General features: G+C 61.0%; 1 protein-coding gene across 1 annotated transcript in view; it reads right to left on the bottom strand.

Annotated features, from left to right (window-relative positions):
- The window catches only part of MCF2L (MCF.2 cell line derived transforming sequence like), a 131002-nt gene that overhangs the window by 25044 nt on the left and 92374 nt on the right, over positions 1-13584 (bottom strand). The window contains 2 exon segments of the mRNA XM_036831389.1: positions 263-382; positions 9273-9363. Coding sequence (XP_036687284.1) covers positions 263-382; positions 9273-9363 — 211 coding nt within the window.

Genomic DNA, 13584 nt, shown 5'->3' with positions numbered 1-13584 from the left:
CTCTGGGTACCTGGCTCAACGTGGGCCGGCCTCCCTGGGGGAACGCAGGCTTCCTGGGTGCACAGCTTCTAAGGGATCCCCGCAACCTTTGCCTTTTAAAGGACGACTGGCAGATGCCAGGGGCTGCCCTGTGCCGGCCGGAGTGAGAAGGTGAGACAGGGGTCCCTCTGCGGCTGGGGGTCGCTCACACCCACTTCCCTGGCCCCCTCTCCCCCGTCCCCAGGTGGGGCCGGGCCGCTCCTCACAGGAGGTGGGCACTTACCGGTACCTTCATCTTAAAGTCATCTCTGTTGAACCTGAAGGCGAGGTCAGAGAGCGTCCTTTGGAAAAATCCCGTTGGGCGCAGGACAAGGACGAGCTGGAGGTTTGCTGGGAAGGACGCCTGCAGGGGACAGAGGGCTGTGGCTCTGCCTGTGGGCAGCACAGCTGCGAGCCGGGTCCCCACACCCGCAGCGGCCCGCGGTCCCAACGGGGAGGACCGGCCCACCGGAGCGGGTGTTCCCAACACGCCAACGTCAGACTAAAGTGGAAATGGTTACAGACACTGCGCTGTTAGAGCAATACCATTTCTTACAGAAAAGGAAAGAAGTCACACTGCTTGGCACAACTGTGTTATGCTGCTTATGAACTTCAAGATCAAAAGCTTTGACCTTTTGGGGAGCTTGTAATAACCTATAATGGAAGAGAATGTAAAAGAAGAAGATATATATTTATGTATATGTATAATTGAATCACTTTGCCGTACACCTGAAACTAACACAACATTGTAAATCAACTATATTTCAATAAAAATTAAAAAAATAAAATAAAAAATAAACTGTACAAAAACAAGCTTTGACCTTTTGTTAAGGCTGAGTTGGTGCCCCCAGGTTCTTATTTTGAAGTCCACGTCCCCAGTGGCTCAGAATGTCTTTAGGGTCTTCACAGAGGTGACCGAGTTAAGATGAGGTCATCAGGGCAGGCCCATGACCGGACATGACTGTGTCCTTATAAATACAAAGGGGACATTTGGGCATAGAGACCCACGGGGACACCGTGTGAGGATGGATGTAGAGACAGGGGCTACCACGGCTGAGGGTGTCCAGAGGCCACCAGCTGCTGGGGGAGCACGGAGAGACACCCCTCCACAGCCGCAGAGGGACCAGCCTGCCGACACCGTGATCTCAGACTTCCGCCTGCAGACGGGGGGGACAGGAGATTCCTGTCGTTTGAGCCCCTCTGTGGTCTATGGTATCTGTTATGACAGCCCCAGGAAACTAAGACACTTGTGCAGTAAAGACAAAGCCACACACACACACGTATCACCTAAAGCAGAGCTAAAGATAAGCTTACACCCAGGCGCACACCCATAGATCCGGTCTTGTGAGCAGATTTGCACATTCACGTAAGCTCTGCGTACGAGGTGCCCGACCTCGGACAAGTTAAGCTCTGTGCCTCGGTCTCCCCGTCTGCAAATGGGGATAACAAAGCACCTTCCTCACCGCACGGTCCTGGAGGCCGAGCTCCCTGCCGCTGGGCGGCGTTCAGAGCCCTGCTCCTGGCTGAAGCCGAGACAGCGGCACTGTCCGCCCAGGGCCCTGGGGCCGCATCCGGTGGCCTCAGTCTGAGAACCGGTCCCTCAAGTGAGAGAAAAAGGAGGAGAAAGAGAGGCCGCCGGGACGGGGCGCTCTGGCTCAGGGCTCCCCGGCCAGGCGGGACGGGCAGTGTCACTCCGGGGCGCAGACACGAGCCTGCGCCCCCCGGCTCCTCTCCTGCCGGCGGCCCTGGCCTGACGCTGCCCAGCGGCTCCCCACAGAGGCGCTGTGACCCTCTCGAGATGTCAGCTGACCACGACAGCCCCCCCCCCAAAACATCCAGAGAAGCCCCCGCCTTGCCGCGAACAAACCCAGAGTCCTGGCCACGCCCGGAGGCGCCCCCTCCCTGACCCCGCGGCCGCCCAGCGTGGTCCGCACGCCCTCCCCAGCCTCCCCACCTGGACACCTGCCTGGCGCGCTGGTGGGTCAGGGAGGCCCCGGGAGCTGGGCCCCGCGTCTGAGGATTCCGCTGTCCCGTCCCCGAGCCGGACACAGTGAGGCCATGGCCCCGCGGCCCCAGGGCCCGCCCTCCCACCGCGTCCGGGTGGCCACCCTGAATCCCAGCAGCGAGCGCTCAGCCTCCGCGTCTGCCCAGGGGCCCTGCCCCATCGTCCTCCGTCTCCAAACACGACTCACATCTTCGGGCTGGATCGCGCCATCCCGTCCCTGTGGCCGATGCACGTCCGCTCCCGGTCTCCCTCCCGCCCTCCCGCCCGGGCCGCCACGCGCCTCATCGCCAGCCACTCTCAGCAGGCCGTGGTGGGGTCCTGGCCCTTCACGGAAGCCGACCTCAACCCCCTCTATTGGATCTGTACCCCGTGAGTCAACCACAGGCCCCCAGACGTCTGCTCAGGTGTGCTCTGCCCCAGCGCGCGGCCGCCTGTGAGCGGAGCTTTCCTGCACCTCCACCCCACCTCCTGGCCTCCCCTGCGCTCCTCGGCCTCTCTGCACACCAGGACACAGCGCTGGTCACCACTGTGACTCCGCACCCTGTCCCAGCCTGGCCGCACCTGACCTACACCTGCCGGCCCCTCCGTCACCTGCCTCCCCTCCCCCCTGCGCCCCTCCGTCACCTGCCTCCCCTCCCCCCTGCGCCCCTCCGTCACCTGCCTCCCCTCCCCCCTGAGCCCCTCCGTCACCTGCCTCCCCTCCCCCCTGCGCCCCTCCGTCACCTGCCGCCCCTCCCGCCTGCACCGCTCCACCCTGTGCCCCTCTCCCCTGCGCCCCTCCACTCTGCGCCCCTCCCCCCTGCGCCCCTCCGTCACCTGCCGCCCCTCCCCCCTGCAGCCCCAGCACGCCTGCCCCACAGTCCCTAACGTGTCCGGGTGTCGCCGTCACAGCCCTGGAGAGCAGGACTGCGTGTCCCCCGTGCCAGCACCCGAGCAGGTGCCCGCTGAGTGCTGTGGACAGAGACGAGAAGGTGGGCAGCCCGACGGGGGGGCTCTGGGTCCCCATCAGCAAGAGGGCCGTGTAGACCCCACCACCAGGCGTGAGACCGGCCTCCACTACTTCAGGAAAAGCGCCTTCAGCATCTCTTTCTGGAGGCGACACCGAGTCACGCTTCTCTAGCCTTGAGCCCAGTTTTATTGCCCTGATTCGCACCTCACAGCTGGTGTGGTCTGAGCTTACAAGGTAACACGAGCCCTTGTCCTTCACTGAGGTCCACTCAGGGCAGGTGGCCAGGAAACCCAGGGCGGGGGACTTGCCCACCCCATCGCGGGAGGAGGAGCACCAACCGTGCTCACCGTCCCCGGGGGGGGGGGGGCCGTCAACGTGGAGAAGATTGTCCCCTTCTTGTCCTCTGCTTCAGTTTTTCCGTGTCTCTAAATGACTGAGTCTTTATATTGAAGAGAGTAACTGTGAGATCCTAGCCCAGTGGGAGCACTTCAATGAGACACACACAACTATAAATTAAGTCATAATTTATAGCTGCAAATTAATTTTCTCCCCCTTGGAGTCAAATATCTGTATGAAAAGCTCAAGGAAATTCCAAAACAAAAACTTTATTTTAAAAATAGAGTAACTATGGGATTTCCCTGGTGGCACAGTGGTTAAGAATCCACCTGCCGATGCAGGGGACACGGGTTTGAGCCCTGGTCCGGGAAGATCCCACATGCCATGGAGAAACTAAGCCCATGCGCCCCAACTACTGAGTCTGCGCTCTAGAGCCCATGCACTGCAACTACCGAGCCCACATGCTGCAAATACTGAAGCCCGCGCGCCTAGAGCCCGTGCTCTGCAACAAGAGAAGCCACCGCAATGAGAAGTCCACGCACTGCAACAAAGAGTGGCCCCCGCTCGCCACAACTAGAGAAAGCCCACGCGCAGCAACAAAGACCCAACGTGGCCAAAAATAAATAAATAAATAAATAAATAAAACAAAAATAGAGTAACTATATGAAAGATTTGGGATGGAGGCTATAAAATAACATCTTTTTGTAACTTACTCAATAATCAAGTGATTATGATAGTTTCTATGTAACCTGAAAGTAACAGTGTTTCTTTTCTGAGGCTGACCTTCATTGGCTGAGGAACAGACAGATGGTGCAAGGACCATTAAAATGTAATCTGGAGACAGAAAAAGAGGCTGGTTTCTGAATTAATATCCTAAGAGCCTTATACAATGCAAAGACATCACCTACATTTACGAAACAGCTAACTGCAGTGGAACGCAGTAGAAGCTCTGTGGAATCCCGGTGCCTCAGGGAACGGGGTTTGAAAACCCCCCCCAAGTGCATGTTACTTCCTTAAGTTTTGCTCAAAGTCACATTTACCGAGCCTGACTATACATCTGATTTCAAACAGAGCCGCCGAAGCCTGACCAAAATAATATTGGTCTGATAGCAGCCAAGAAACACAAGTTCGTGTGATGAATATAAACTTGAAACTTGGTGTCTCAGTGCCAACAGATGAGAACCCTGGGGTCTGAATCAGAGAGGCTGACGTGAGGAGAGGCCTCCCCTCGCTCCCAGGGTGGCTCCCATGCAGGTTGGGTGTGAGCACTGGGGATGGGGCCGTCTAAGACCCCCCCACCTCCGCGTGGACAGTGTGGAGACCGCCATACACACTGTTACGGAAAAGACAGTTAAGAACTCGGTAGGAAGGGCGTCTCTTTGGTCGGGGGACAATCATTAGACCGAATGCTCTCCACGTTAGGGGAGCTGTCCTCCCGCGGAACATTCTGTGTGGACCTGCACTGCCCACCGGCCTGGACTCGGACCCCCAGCCGTCGACCCCATCAGTAGGCGGCCTCGGCCCTCTGAAGCCCGGTCTCCACCTGCAGCACAGGTGAGTTTAAGGGAAGCTGCATGAAGGCCTCTCCACGCACAGCCCAGGGCTGGAGGTGCCCTGTCCCCTCCACAGAGCAGCTCTGCTGAGCTACTTGTTCTAGAAGCCGCAGCTCTTCCAGAGTCAACGCTGGCCTCCCAAGGGGCCAGTCCGTGCGTTATCCCCAGCCAGAGCGGTGCTATGACCCGACCCCCTCGGTGACCTGTGTCCCACCCCCTGCACCCCAGGCCCCGCGGAAGGAGCCGTGCCCTGGCGCCCCGCCTTCCCGTCTGTGTTCCGAGGGGCGGATCACCACCCCTCTGCCCGGACAAGGCCTCCTTCCCCTCCCAGCTCTCGGCAGGGTCACCTCAGCCGGGAAGCCCTCCTGGAGCTTTGCTCTGCTCCCGTCCTCCCTCCGCTAGGTGCTCACCAAGCTGTGCTTAGACCTCTAGTAACTAGCGCACGGCAGGAATTCACCAGCGCTGTTTAGGACAATATTATTTTGCTACATTTGGAATATGTACTGGATGGCCTAAACATCCTGGTGCTTCAGACACTTCATTTTGTACCTTTTCTGCACACAGAAGGCACAGGCTTCACCGGCAAAAACTGGAGCTCTGCCCCACACAGACTAGAAACCGCTCTCGCTGTGATTTCCTTCAAGGTGTGCTCTAGGGTACGGACTCAGCTGAGTCACCCTGGCTCCAAACACAGATCAGCACCCTCTGCTGCAACGTCCCCAGCTGCCCCCCAACTCCTCCACAAACTCCTGTAGTTTAGAAAAAGGGGGTTCAATTTTAAATGGAATCCCAGAAGAGTACACATGGTATTTTATGAAAGACACATCCATCTGAGGATGGTCCAAACCTTGACCCAACTGTTGGACAGAGAGCAATGTTCAAACTCTCAGCTTTGGGTCTCATCCATGGGTCTCATCTGTGGGTCGTGACCGTGAACCGTGACAGGTAGACACGCACATCGAACTGACGCCCGGTGAGCGGCCGCGGGCTCTGCTCTTGATGCGGACACAGCAAGTCTGATTCTAGCGACACTGGACTTGGGACCCTCCAATGTCTTATTTTTCCATTCCAAGCTGAGGTAGAGGCATCCAAAGAAAGGAAAAAGAACACCCCAAAGTACAGAAAACTCAGCTCACGAGACAGCACACACGGCGGCTTAAAATAGCCCCAAATTTCAGCGCATTACGTAAGCGCCCGGGCTCACTCGGGCGGCCAGGCATGTTTGGATCAAGCCTCTCTGCCTGCGGCCCGGGGCCGCGGTGGAATCGTTCGGGCTGGGCCGGTGCCGACAGATGTCCCCTCCTCAAGGGCTCTGGCCCAGCTGAAGCCAGGTGGTCTTCTCCCCCAGGCTCCCCTGGATGAAAGCAAAGGCGGGCGAGGCTGGCGGTCCAGGTCCACAGCAGGGGGTGGCATCGTGGGCCAGCTCTGCCCCCTCCCGCCCCCCTGCACGGGGACAAGGTGCCAGCTCTGTCCCCACCACGGAGCCGGGGTGCAGATCGGACCCCGCACCTAGCTCAGAGGGGCACACGGTGCAGAAGCGGCAAGGCCGGGCTCGCGGTGTCCCCGCCCCCTGTGTCCTCCCTGCCCCGTCTCCGGGGCCCCTGTGTGTGTGTCCGGCATCTGGTCACAATGTCGGCCATCTGCACTCCACCAGTCTACACATTTCTTGCTATGCTCCCCTGTCCCCAGCACTTCCTACCGTGCCAGGCAGACATTAAGGTCTCAATCAATGTGTTGAATATATAAATAGAACTTTTGGCATTAATACGATCAGTGAATCCTTGTAACAAAAACCATTGGAGCTCAAAGAGAATTTTTGACAATTCTGCTGAAAAGTGCTAACTTCTGGGCAGTTCCAAGGCAGTATTGGGGAACCCTAAGGCTTATAGGAGAAAAATTTATATTTTTATTGTATAAGAATCAGTGCAAACATGAAAACTCTAACTTTCCAGTTATGATTTTCACAAAGTTTCGAAGACGAGCCAGCTCTCTTCAGAAATTCATCTCATTATAAACTGGATGCAGAGGCTTCCCTGGTGGTGCAGCGGTTAAGGATCCGCCTGCCAATTCAGGGGACGCGCGTTCGAGCCCTGGCCCGGGAAGGTCCCGTATACCGCGGAGTAACTAAGCCCGCGTGCCACAACTACTGAGCCCGTGTGCCACAACTACTGAAGCCCGTGCGCCTAGAGCCCGTGCTCTGCAATAAGAGAAGCCACCGCAGTGAGAAGCCCATGCACTGCAACGAAGAGTAGCCCCCGCTCACCGCAACTAGAGAAAGCCCGTGCACGGCAACAAAGACCCAACGCAGCCAAAAAAAAAAAAAAAAACTGGATGAAGAGTAAAACTATGTTTATACTTGGCCACGGGAGAGCCTGACCCTACATCAGGTCTACCCTGGGCCACTGGTGATCTCGGTGATTACTCAGGTTTTAAAAATAATGTATCTGTTTCTTAGAAAACAATACTGCGTTTGGAGAATCTCTTCTTTTCTGACCAGGAGTGGCTAGCTGATCAGCTCGAGAGAGAGTCACAGCGCTCCCGTCTCGCCCGGGCCCGGGCTGGGCGCCGGCCACGCAAAGGCGGACAGGGCTGGCCGTGGCCTCGAGGGACCACGGCGTGCAAACAGGGAATGAGGGTACCCTCCCAGGAAGGGAGGCCAGGCAGGGACTGAGTGCAGCCCTGCTCCAGGGTTGGGCGGGGATGCCGCTAGGGGCGGGTATGGAGGGATGAGTGGCAGACACCCTGGCTCTGGGTGAGGGCCCCCTGGGGTGTGGCGTGTGGCAAGGCCTGGACCCCACGGGGATGCCCGTGACCATCACGGCAAAGCGGCTGACTCAGACGCCCGTGCACACCACGACATGGCTGAGCGGTGGTTCAAACCACTGACAGATGAACGCAAAAGAACTGGGCAGATTACTGGGCTCGAAAATGTTGCTATTGTAACAGTGTTACCTTTTAAAACAGCAACACACTTGACTGGAAGCTTCTTGGCAACCAGCTCAGGACTAATTTACTGAGTTATTGATTCAAGAAAAATGTGTTGTTAAGTCCTTTGTGCATCTGACCCAAGTGGCTTTTACAATTTAATCCTTAATTTGGGCTGTCAGGTGACATCATGCGCAAATTTATTTTAAAATTTAAAATAACGAAATGGACATGCTGGCTGTTGGTGGCACATCAAAGTCCTCTGTGAGTTTCTAAGGATTTAAAAACAAAGGAAAGCCCAGGATGAAACATTTATATACTATGTGAACACGCTTCTTTGGAAGCGTCCTGAAGTGTTTTGATTTGCTGCAGACAAACGGTGACGTAGAGCGTGTGTGCCTGGCGGGGACGGGGAGCAGGGCGGTGAGGGAGCCGCTTTGTCAGGAGGACGAAGCGGGGACCGGGCAGCCCCGGGACGGGTTTGCACAGGACCCTGTCGGTCGTGAGCGTCGGGGCAGACACGGAGCCTGAAGCGTCGTTCAGAGGAAGTAAGGAGGCAGCCGGGAGGAGGGATCAGTCCTCCCTCCCCAGCCAGGCCCCAGCACGGCATCAGCCCCTCGGAGGCCAGGACAAGACCCAGAACAAGAGCCCGGGGGACCGTCACCCCACCGGGGGTCGGGAGCAGCGGCGCATCGAGCCCACAGGCGCTCGGGGCCACTCTGCCTGCAGACCAGCACACTTTCCGGGCCTCTGGCTGTGGGGAGGCAAGGGCGGGGGAAACTCAGCTGGGGAGAAGCGCTCCGCACCCAGCTCGGGAGCAGGGGCGAAGCCACCGCCGAAGGTAAGAGTGGGGGCTTTCTGCTGACTTCAGCTTCCCTCTTCAGCTGTTCCCGCGGCTAAACACAGCACAGCAGCACCGCAGACCAGCGGCTCTTCCGCCGGCAGTCTGCGGACCAGGAGGGTCTCCACATGGCCATGAGGGCCACCAACGACGGCTACTAGTCTGACTTAGTCGTAAGACTAAAGAAGAGACAGCCCGTTTAGAAAGGGAAAGTCACATAGGAAAAGCTGTTCAATATAATCCCAAACGTGTAGCCTGAAGGTTCCCGTGACACTCATCCCCCCCTCAAGAATGAGTGCACGGTGCGCCCTGAGCAGCTCACATACTCAACGTCACAAACAAACCAGCTGGTGAAATTGTTTTCAAATCATAACACAGCCCCTGAGCGTTAACCCACTTGAGAACACACAGGCATGCACACACACGTGCACAGACATGCACACACGTGCACACACACATGTGCTAGCAGCTCGAGGAACCCAGGGAGGTGTGGGCTGGCCCTGCCCCAGGCCCCAGGCTAGTGCTCCGAGCTGGCGCCCCACCGAGCAGCACAGGCCAGAACCCAAAGCGCCAGCAGGCAGGAAAGGCCGCGTCGCCCGCCCAGGAGGAGGGGGTGGGGGTCACGGGCGCGGTACCGACACTTACCGCTATTCTCAGGATGGACGCCTTGACCGAGGTCCATCTGTCCTGCCTGCGGTCTATGACCAGGATGAACCCGACGCCAGCATCCTGCAGGCTGAAAGGAGGGGAGAGCCGCGCTCAGTGTGCCGCTGGAGGACGGGCCTTCCCTGCCGTCCATCTCTGGGAAGAGCTCGGGGCAAACCGGCTCCGCGGGTCTCCTGTGACCCGCACACTGCTCCACACTGCAAGGGGCGCCGCGTGCCAGGAAAGCATCGAGCCACCTGCAGGGCTTCCCTGAGCTCGCGGGCGCCTTCCAGGGCTCGCTCTGACCCGAGACGGACGGACAGACTCTGTGTTGTTCATTTCCCAGCCTGACGCCAACCAGCTCACGGCACAGAGAGGCAGGCAGGGCCCATGCTTCCTGGAGCCCAGCTGCTCCAGTCAGAGCTGGTCATCTTCCCTTCCAAGTGGGCCGGCCGGCCCAGTCCTTCACAGTGAGCCTATGACCCACACGTCACGCTCGTCCCAGCATCTGGGGTCCCCGAGTTCATCCACGACACAAAATCGCTCTTGAAGGCACGGCCACAGCTCGGGGAGAAAACCCGCGAGGCGCCCGGAGGTGCACGAGCGCCCGCTGGGGACGGGAGACGAGACGAGGCTTCTCGCGGCAGCGGCATCTGTGAGAAAGACGCTGAGCGCCCGGTAACGGCAGCCCCGTCCCCACTCGGCCTGCCGCGGCGTCTGAGTCACTGCGGAGACCAGGAGGCTTCTCCCCTTGGACAAGCCCGCCGCTGTGAGCCAACTGCGGGGCGGCAGTGCCCACGCCAGCCAAGCCGCGCGGAAGGGATGAGAAAGCAGGCCGAGGCTCTGACCGGAACGGCTAATTTCCAAGTCTCTGAACACGCCAACGGTTTAAATGGAAACCAGAGACACACGGGGCACATATAAATTATGCGGCTGGCGGCGGTGCTCTGCCTGCTGGGAACGTCATGTAACAAAAGTCGGAGCTGAAGCAGCCCAAACGCTCTGTCTCAGAGCAGCACCGGTGACGGAGACACACAGGGTCATGCCTGTGCGTGCGCCCCGCTGACTGTGTGTCAGCACACCTGAGAGTGAAAGGCTCCACCTGTTCAGGGTCACCTGGTCCAGAGACAGCACAGGACTTCCGGGCAAAAGCACAAATAGATGTCAGCTTTGCTTTCTGCTGCCGACGTCAGAGTGCGCACAGCCAGGTCGATGACGGTCTCGCGGCCGACACGGCGCCCCCGACAGAACTGTCTTCTAATCGGGCTCAGCTCTCACGGAGGGAAGTTTTATTTTGTTTACCACTCGGGCTTAAGTGCCAGGTACCTGGGATCACAGCCGCCTTGCCCCGCACCCCCCATGCCGGGCAGCAGGCGCTCCACACGGACGGCGGCCCCAGGGCCTGATCTGGGCGGGCAGGGCAGTCGAAGCGGAGACGGCCCCGAAGCCTGGTGCCGGCTCTGGCCTGGGCGGTCAGGAGCCTGGGGCTCCTCGGTGTCACGGGCACACGCTTTCCTCTGGGCAGCCCCAGGCGGGCTTCTGAGCCCTCCCAGCCTTGGCCATGGGACCCGGGGCTCAGCCGTGGCCCCGGCCCGGCGCGAGAGGGCAGCGCATCGGGCGGCCGCATGGGCCCCGCCCCGTGCACTCGCTGGTGCTCCGCTGAGACTGCCCCTCTCGGCGGCCCCTCCCCGGGGGGACAAGCTCCACGCGGTCCCCTGACGACACCAACCACAGCCGCTTCTCCACAGGCTGTGTCTGCACGCCTCCCCACCCTCCCTCCGTCTCACAGGGGAGCTGCCCTGCGGTCCGCGCTCGGGCCCAGCCGCCTGGCTCTCACTCTTCCTAAAGTGGAAGAGACTCGCTTCCCCTGAGCAGGCGGCCACCCTGCCAGGCACGGGCCCCGCCGGCACAGGGGGCTGAGACGCGCTCCCGGACCACCGCCCGTGGGGGGCTACCGAGAGGAGCACGGCCCAGGGGCGGGCGCCACGCGCGGGGGACACGGGCCTGGCACCACAAGCCGGGCCGGGCCGTTCCTCGGAGCCACCTGGACGGGCCACTCAGCCGAGAAGCAAAAGTGGGACCCGAACCGCGTCCACCTCCGGGGCTGCCGCGAGAGCAAAGCCTGACGATGGCGCAAGCCCGCCACGCGCTCTATCCAGCGGCGGCGGCTGTGCGGCCGTCTCCCTTCCCCCGAGACACAGCTCGGGCGCTTGGGCACCAGGAGCGCGGCCCGGCTCCCCGTCACCCCGTGACTCCACAACAGGCCTCAGGGTGTCAGCTGTGGTTCTGGGCCCGGAACGTTCTCCCGTGGCCCCTGCGCTGACCCCGCTGCCCTCGGCGGCCTGTCACGCTCACGCACGAGCAGGGCCGGTGGCCTGGCCACTCCCGGAGCACGCGGCCCAGGGCCTCGCGCCCCACCGCCCGCGTCACTTCACGTCCCCCTGCCACCCCCCACCCCCGTCCCTTGGGGTCTTTAACTCGCTCTGCGCATTTGAAAGCCTTACGGTAAAAAGTCTGCGACGTCAAAGCCTCTGTCACGACCTCAGCGGGCAGCGCTGACAGCAAACGCGATGAGGAGGCAAAGGCGCCAGCGACATAAAGAGAATTTCAAGAGAAATGCGAGGCACTCGCCGGCTCCACAAAACCGTGTCCCGGAAGCTGGGTTTCCCAGCGAGGCAGCGGGCGGGCCGGCAGCTCCCGGCTCCCGGCGTATGAAAACACTCAGGCCCGGGCTCTGCGGTCATCCGCCTGCGGCCCCGCAGGCGCCCAGTGGGGTCGTGCGACGGAAGGTGTGCCCGAGGCCCTGCCTGGGTCCCCCCCCGCCCCCGCAGGCACTGCACTGAAGCCTGGGGCTATTCTTCCTTCACTCCTCACAGTGAGCCAGAGGCACAGAGAGGCTAAGTCGTCCGCCCAGAGTCACACAGCTGGGGAGCACAGACCCCCCAGGCCGAGTCCGCCCTGCGGGATAAAGCCGCTCTCCCTCCCGCCCACCCCTGGGCTGCCTCCTGTGTGGGGCCAGGCAGGGCCCCTCCTCCGCAGGGGACCCGGCCCCCGAGGCTGACGGTGACGACGCCCGTGCACCAGCACCTGGCTCGGGGCCACCAGAGCTCTCCTCCCTGCCCCTCTCCTGTCTCTGACCACGTTTCGGGAACGCTGGCTCAGAGGCACACAGGCGTAACAGAAGGCACCTTATGTAAGGACGTAGGGACCCTCCAAGGCCCCCTCTGTCCACATGACTGTAGCCCCAGAGCAAGGCCGTGTGATCCGCCCAGCCCCCAGGAGCCAGGGCTCAGCACCCCGGAGGCCCGTCACTCCACCCTCCACCGCGCTAAGGAGGGTCCCGTCAGCCCGTCTCCCGTGTCCGTGACCTCACACGCCCAGGGGAGAGGGCGGGTTGTTGACGCTCAGATTGCGCACGAGGCCGGCGCCCAGGGTCCCTTGTGCGCCAGGCCTCGGGGTGACTGCGCGGAGGGTGGTGGCAGCGGGGGGGACTGGAGCAAGTAATCCAGAAACTGCAGCCACGCGGCCAAGCCCCCGGGACCCTGGACACATGCGGCCCTGTGGATGCACAGACGTCAGCCCGCAATGTCCCAGCAGCCGCTCGGAGGGGCCATCAGGTGGTTGCCCGGCCGCTGGGTGGGGCTGCTGAGCTCACTTCTGGCCCAAACAATCAAAAAAGGCCCAGAGCTCGCGCAGGCCTGGCGTCCTCTCTAACACCCCAGGCCTGCCAGCTCCTCGGGGTGGCCCCGGGTGGCCTGAGGCACGGTCAGCGGTGGTCTGACCTCCCCTTCGTTGGGCAGGAGCCCGGGAACAAGGGCTGGGCTGGGTGGGTCCCCGCAGTGAGGCCGCGGTCACCCGGCGTCACCCTGACCAGTTCCCGCGTGGCTGCATCTTGTTCTCGGACCCAACACATCACAGAGCACGACAGGCGGGGACACCAGGCCCGGCTTGGCCTTGCTCGGCCCGCGCGGAGCTCCCGGTGGGAAGGACCACGGCTGGGGTGAGGGTGAGCGTTCTCAGGGCCACCTTGACAGAGGCCAGCTAGGCCTGGCACCAGGCGGGGGAAACAAGCCCAGCAACGGGGGCCAGCGGGCCAGGCAGGCCCTGGAAGGAGGCGCCGGCAGGCTGGCACCCATCCCAGACCGGCCTGGCAGGTGGCAGGGCAGTGCATCGCCAGGGGCCCGTGGGAGAGAAGGTCCCACCTCCTCCAGGGGCCCTGGCCAAGCAGGTGGGCCCTGGGGCTGCGCCAGCCCACGGGGTGGGCAGGCCAGGCAGGGGGCTGGGTTACGGGTGGAGGCTGCAGCTGGGGGTC

Source organism: Balaenoptera musculus, chromosome 18 (assembly GCF_009873245.2).
Source record: "Balaenoptera musculus isolate JJ_BM4_2016_0621 chromosome 18, mBalMus1.pri.v3, whole genome shotgun sequence".
Lineage (NCBI taxonomy): Eukaryota > Metazoa > Chordata > Mammalia > Artiodactyla > Balaenopteridae > Balaenoptera > Balaenoptera musculus.
This window is presented reverse-complemented; position numbering and strand designations above follow the sequence as displayed.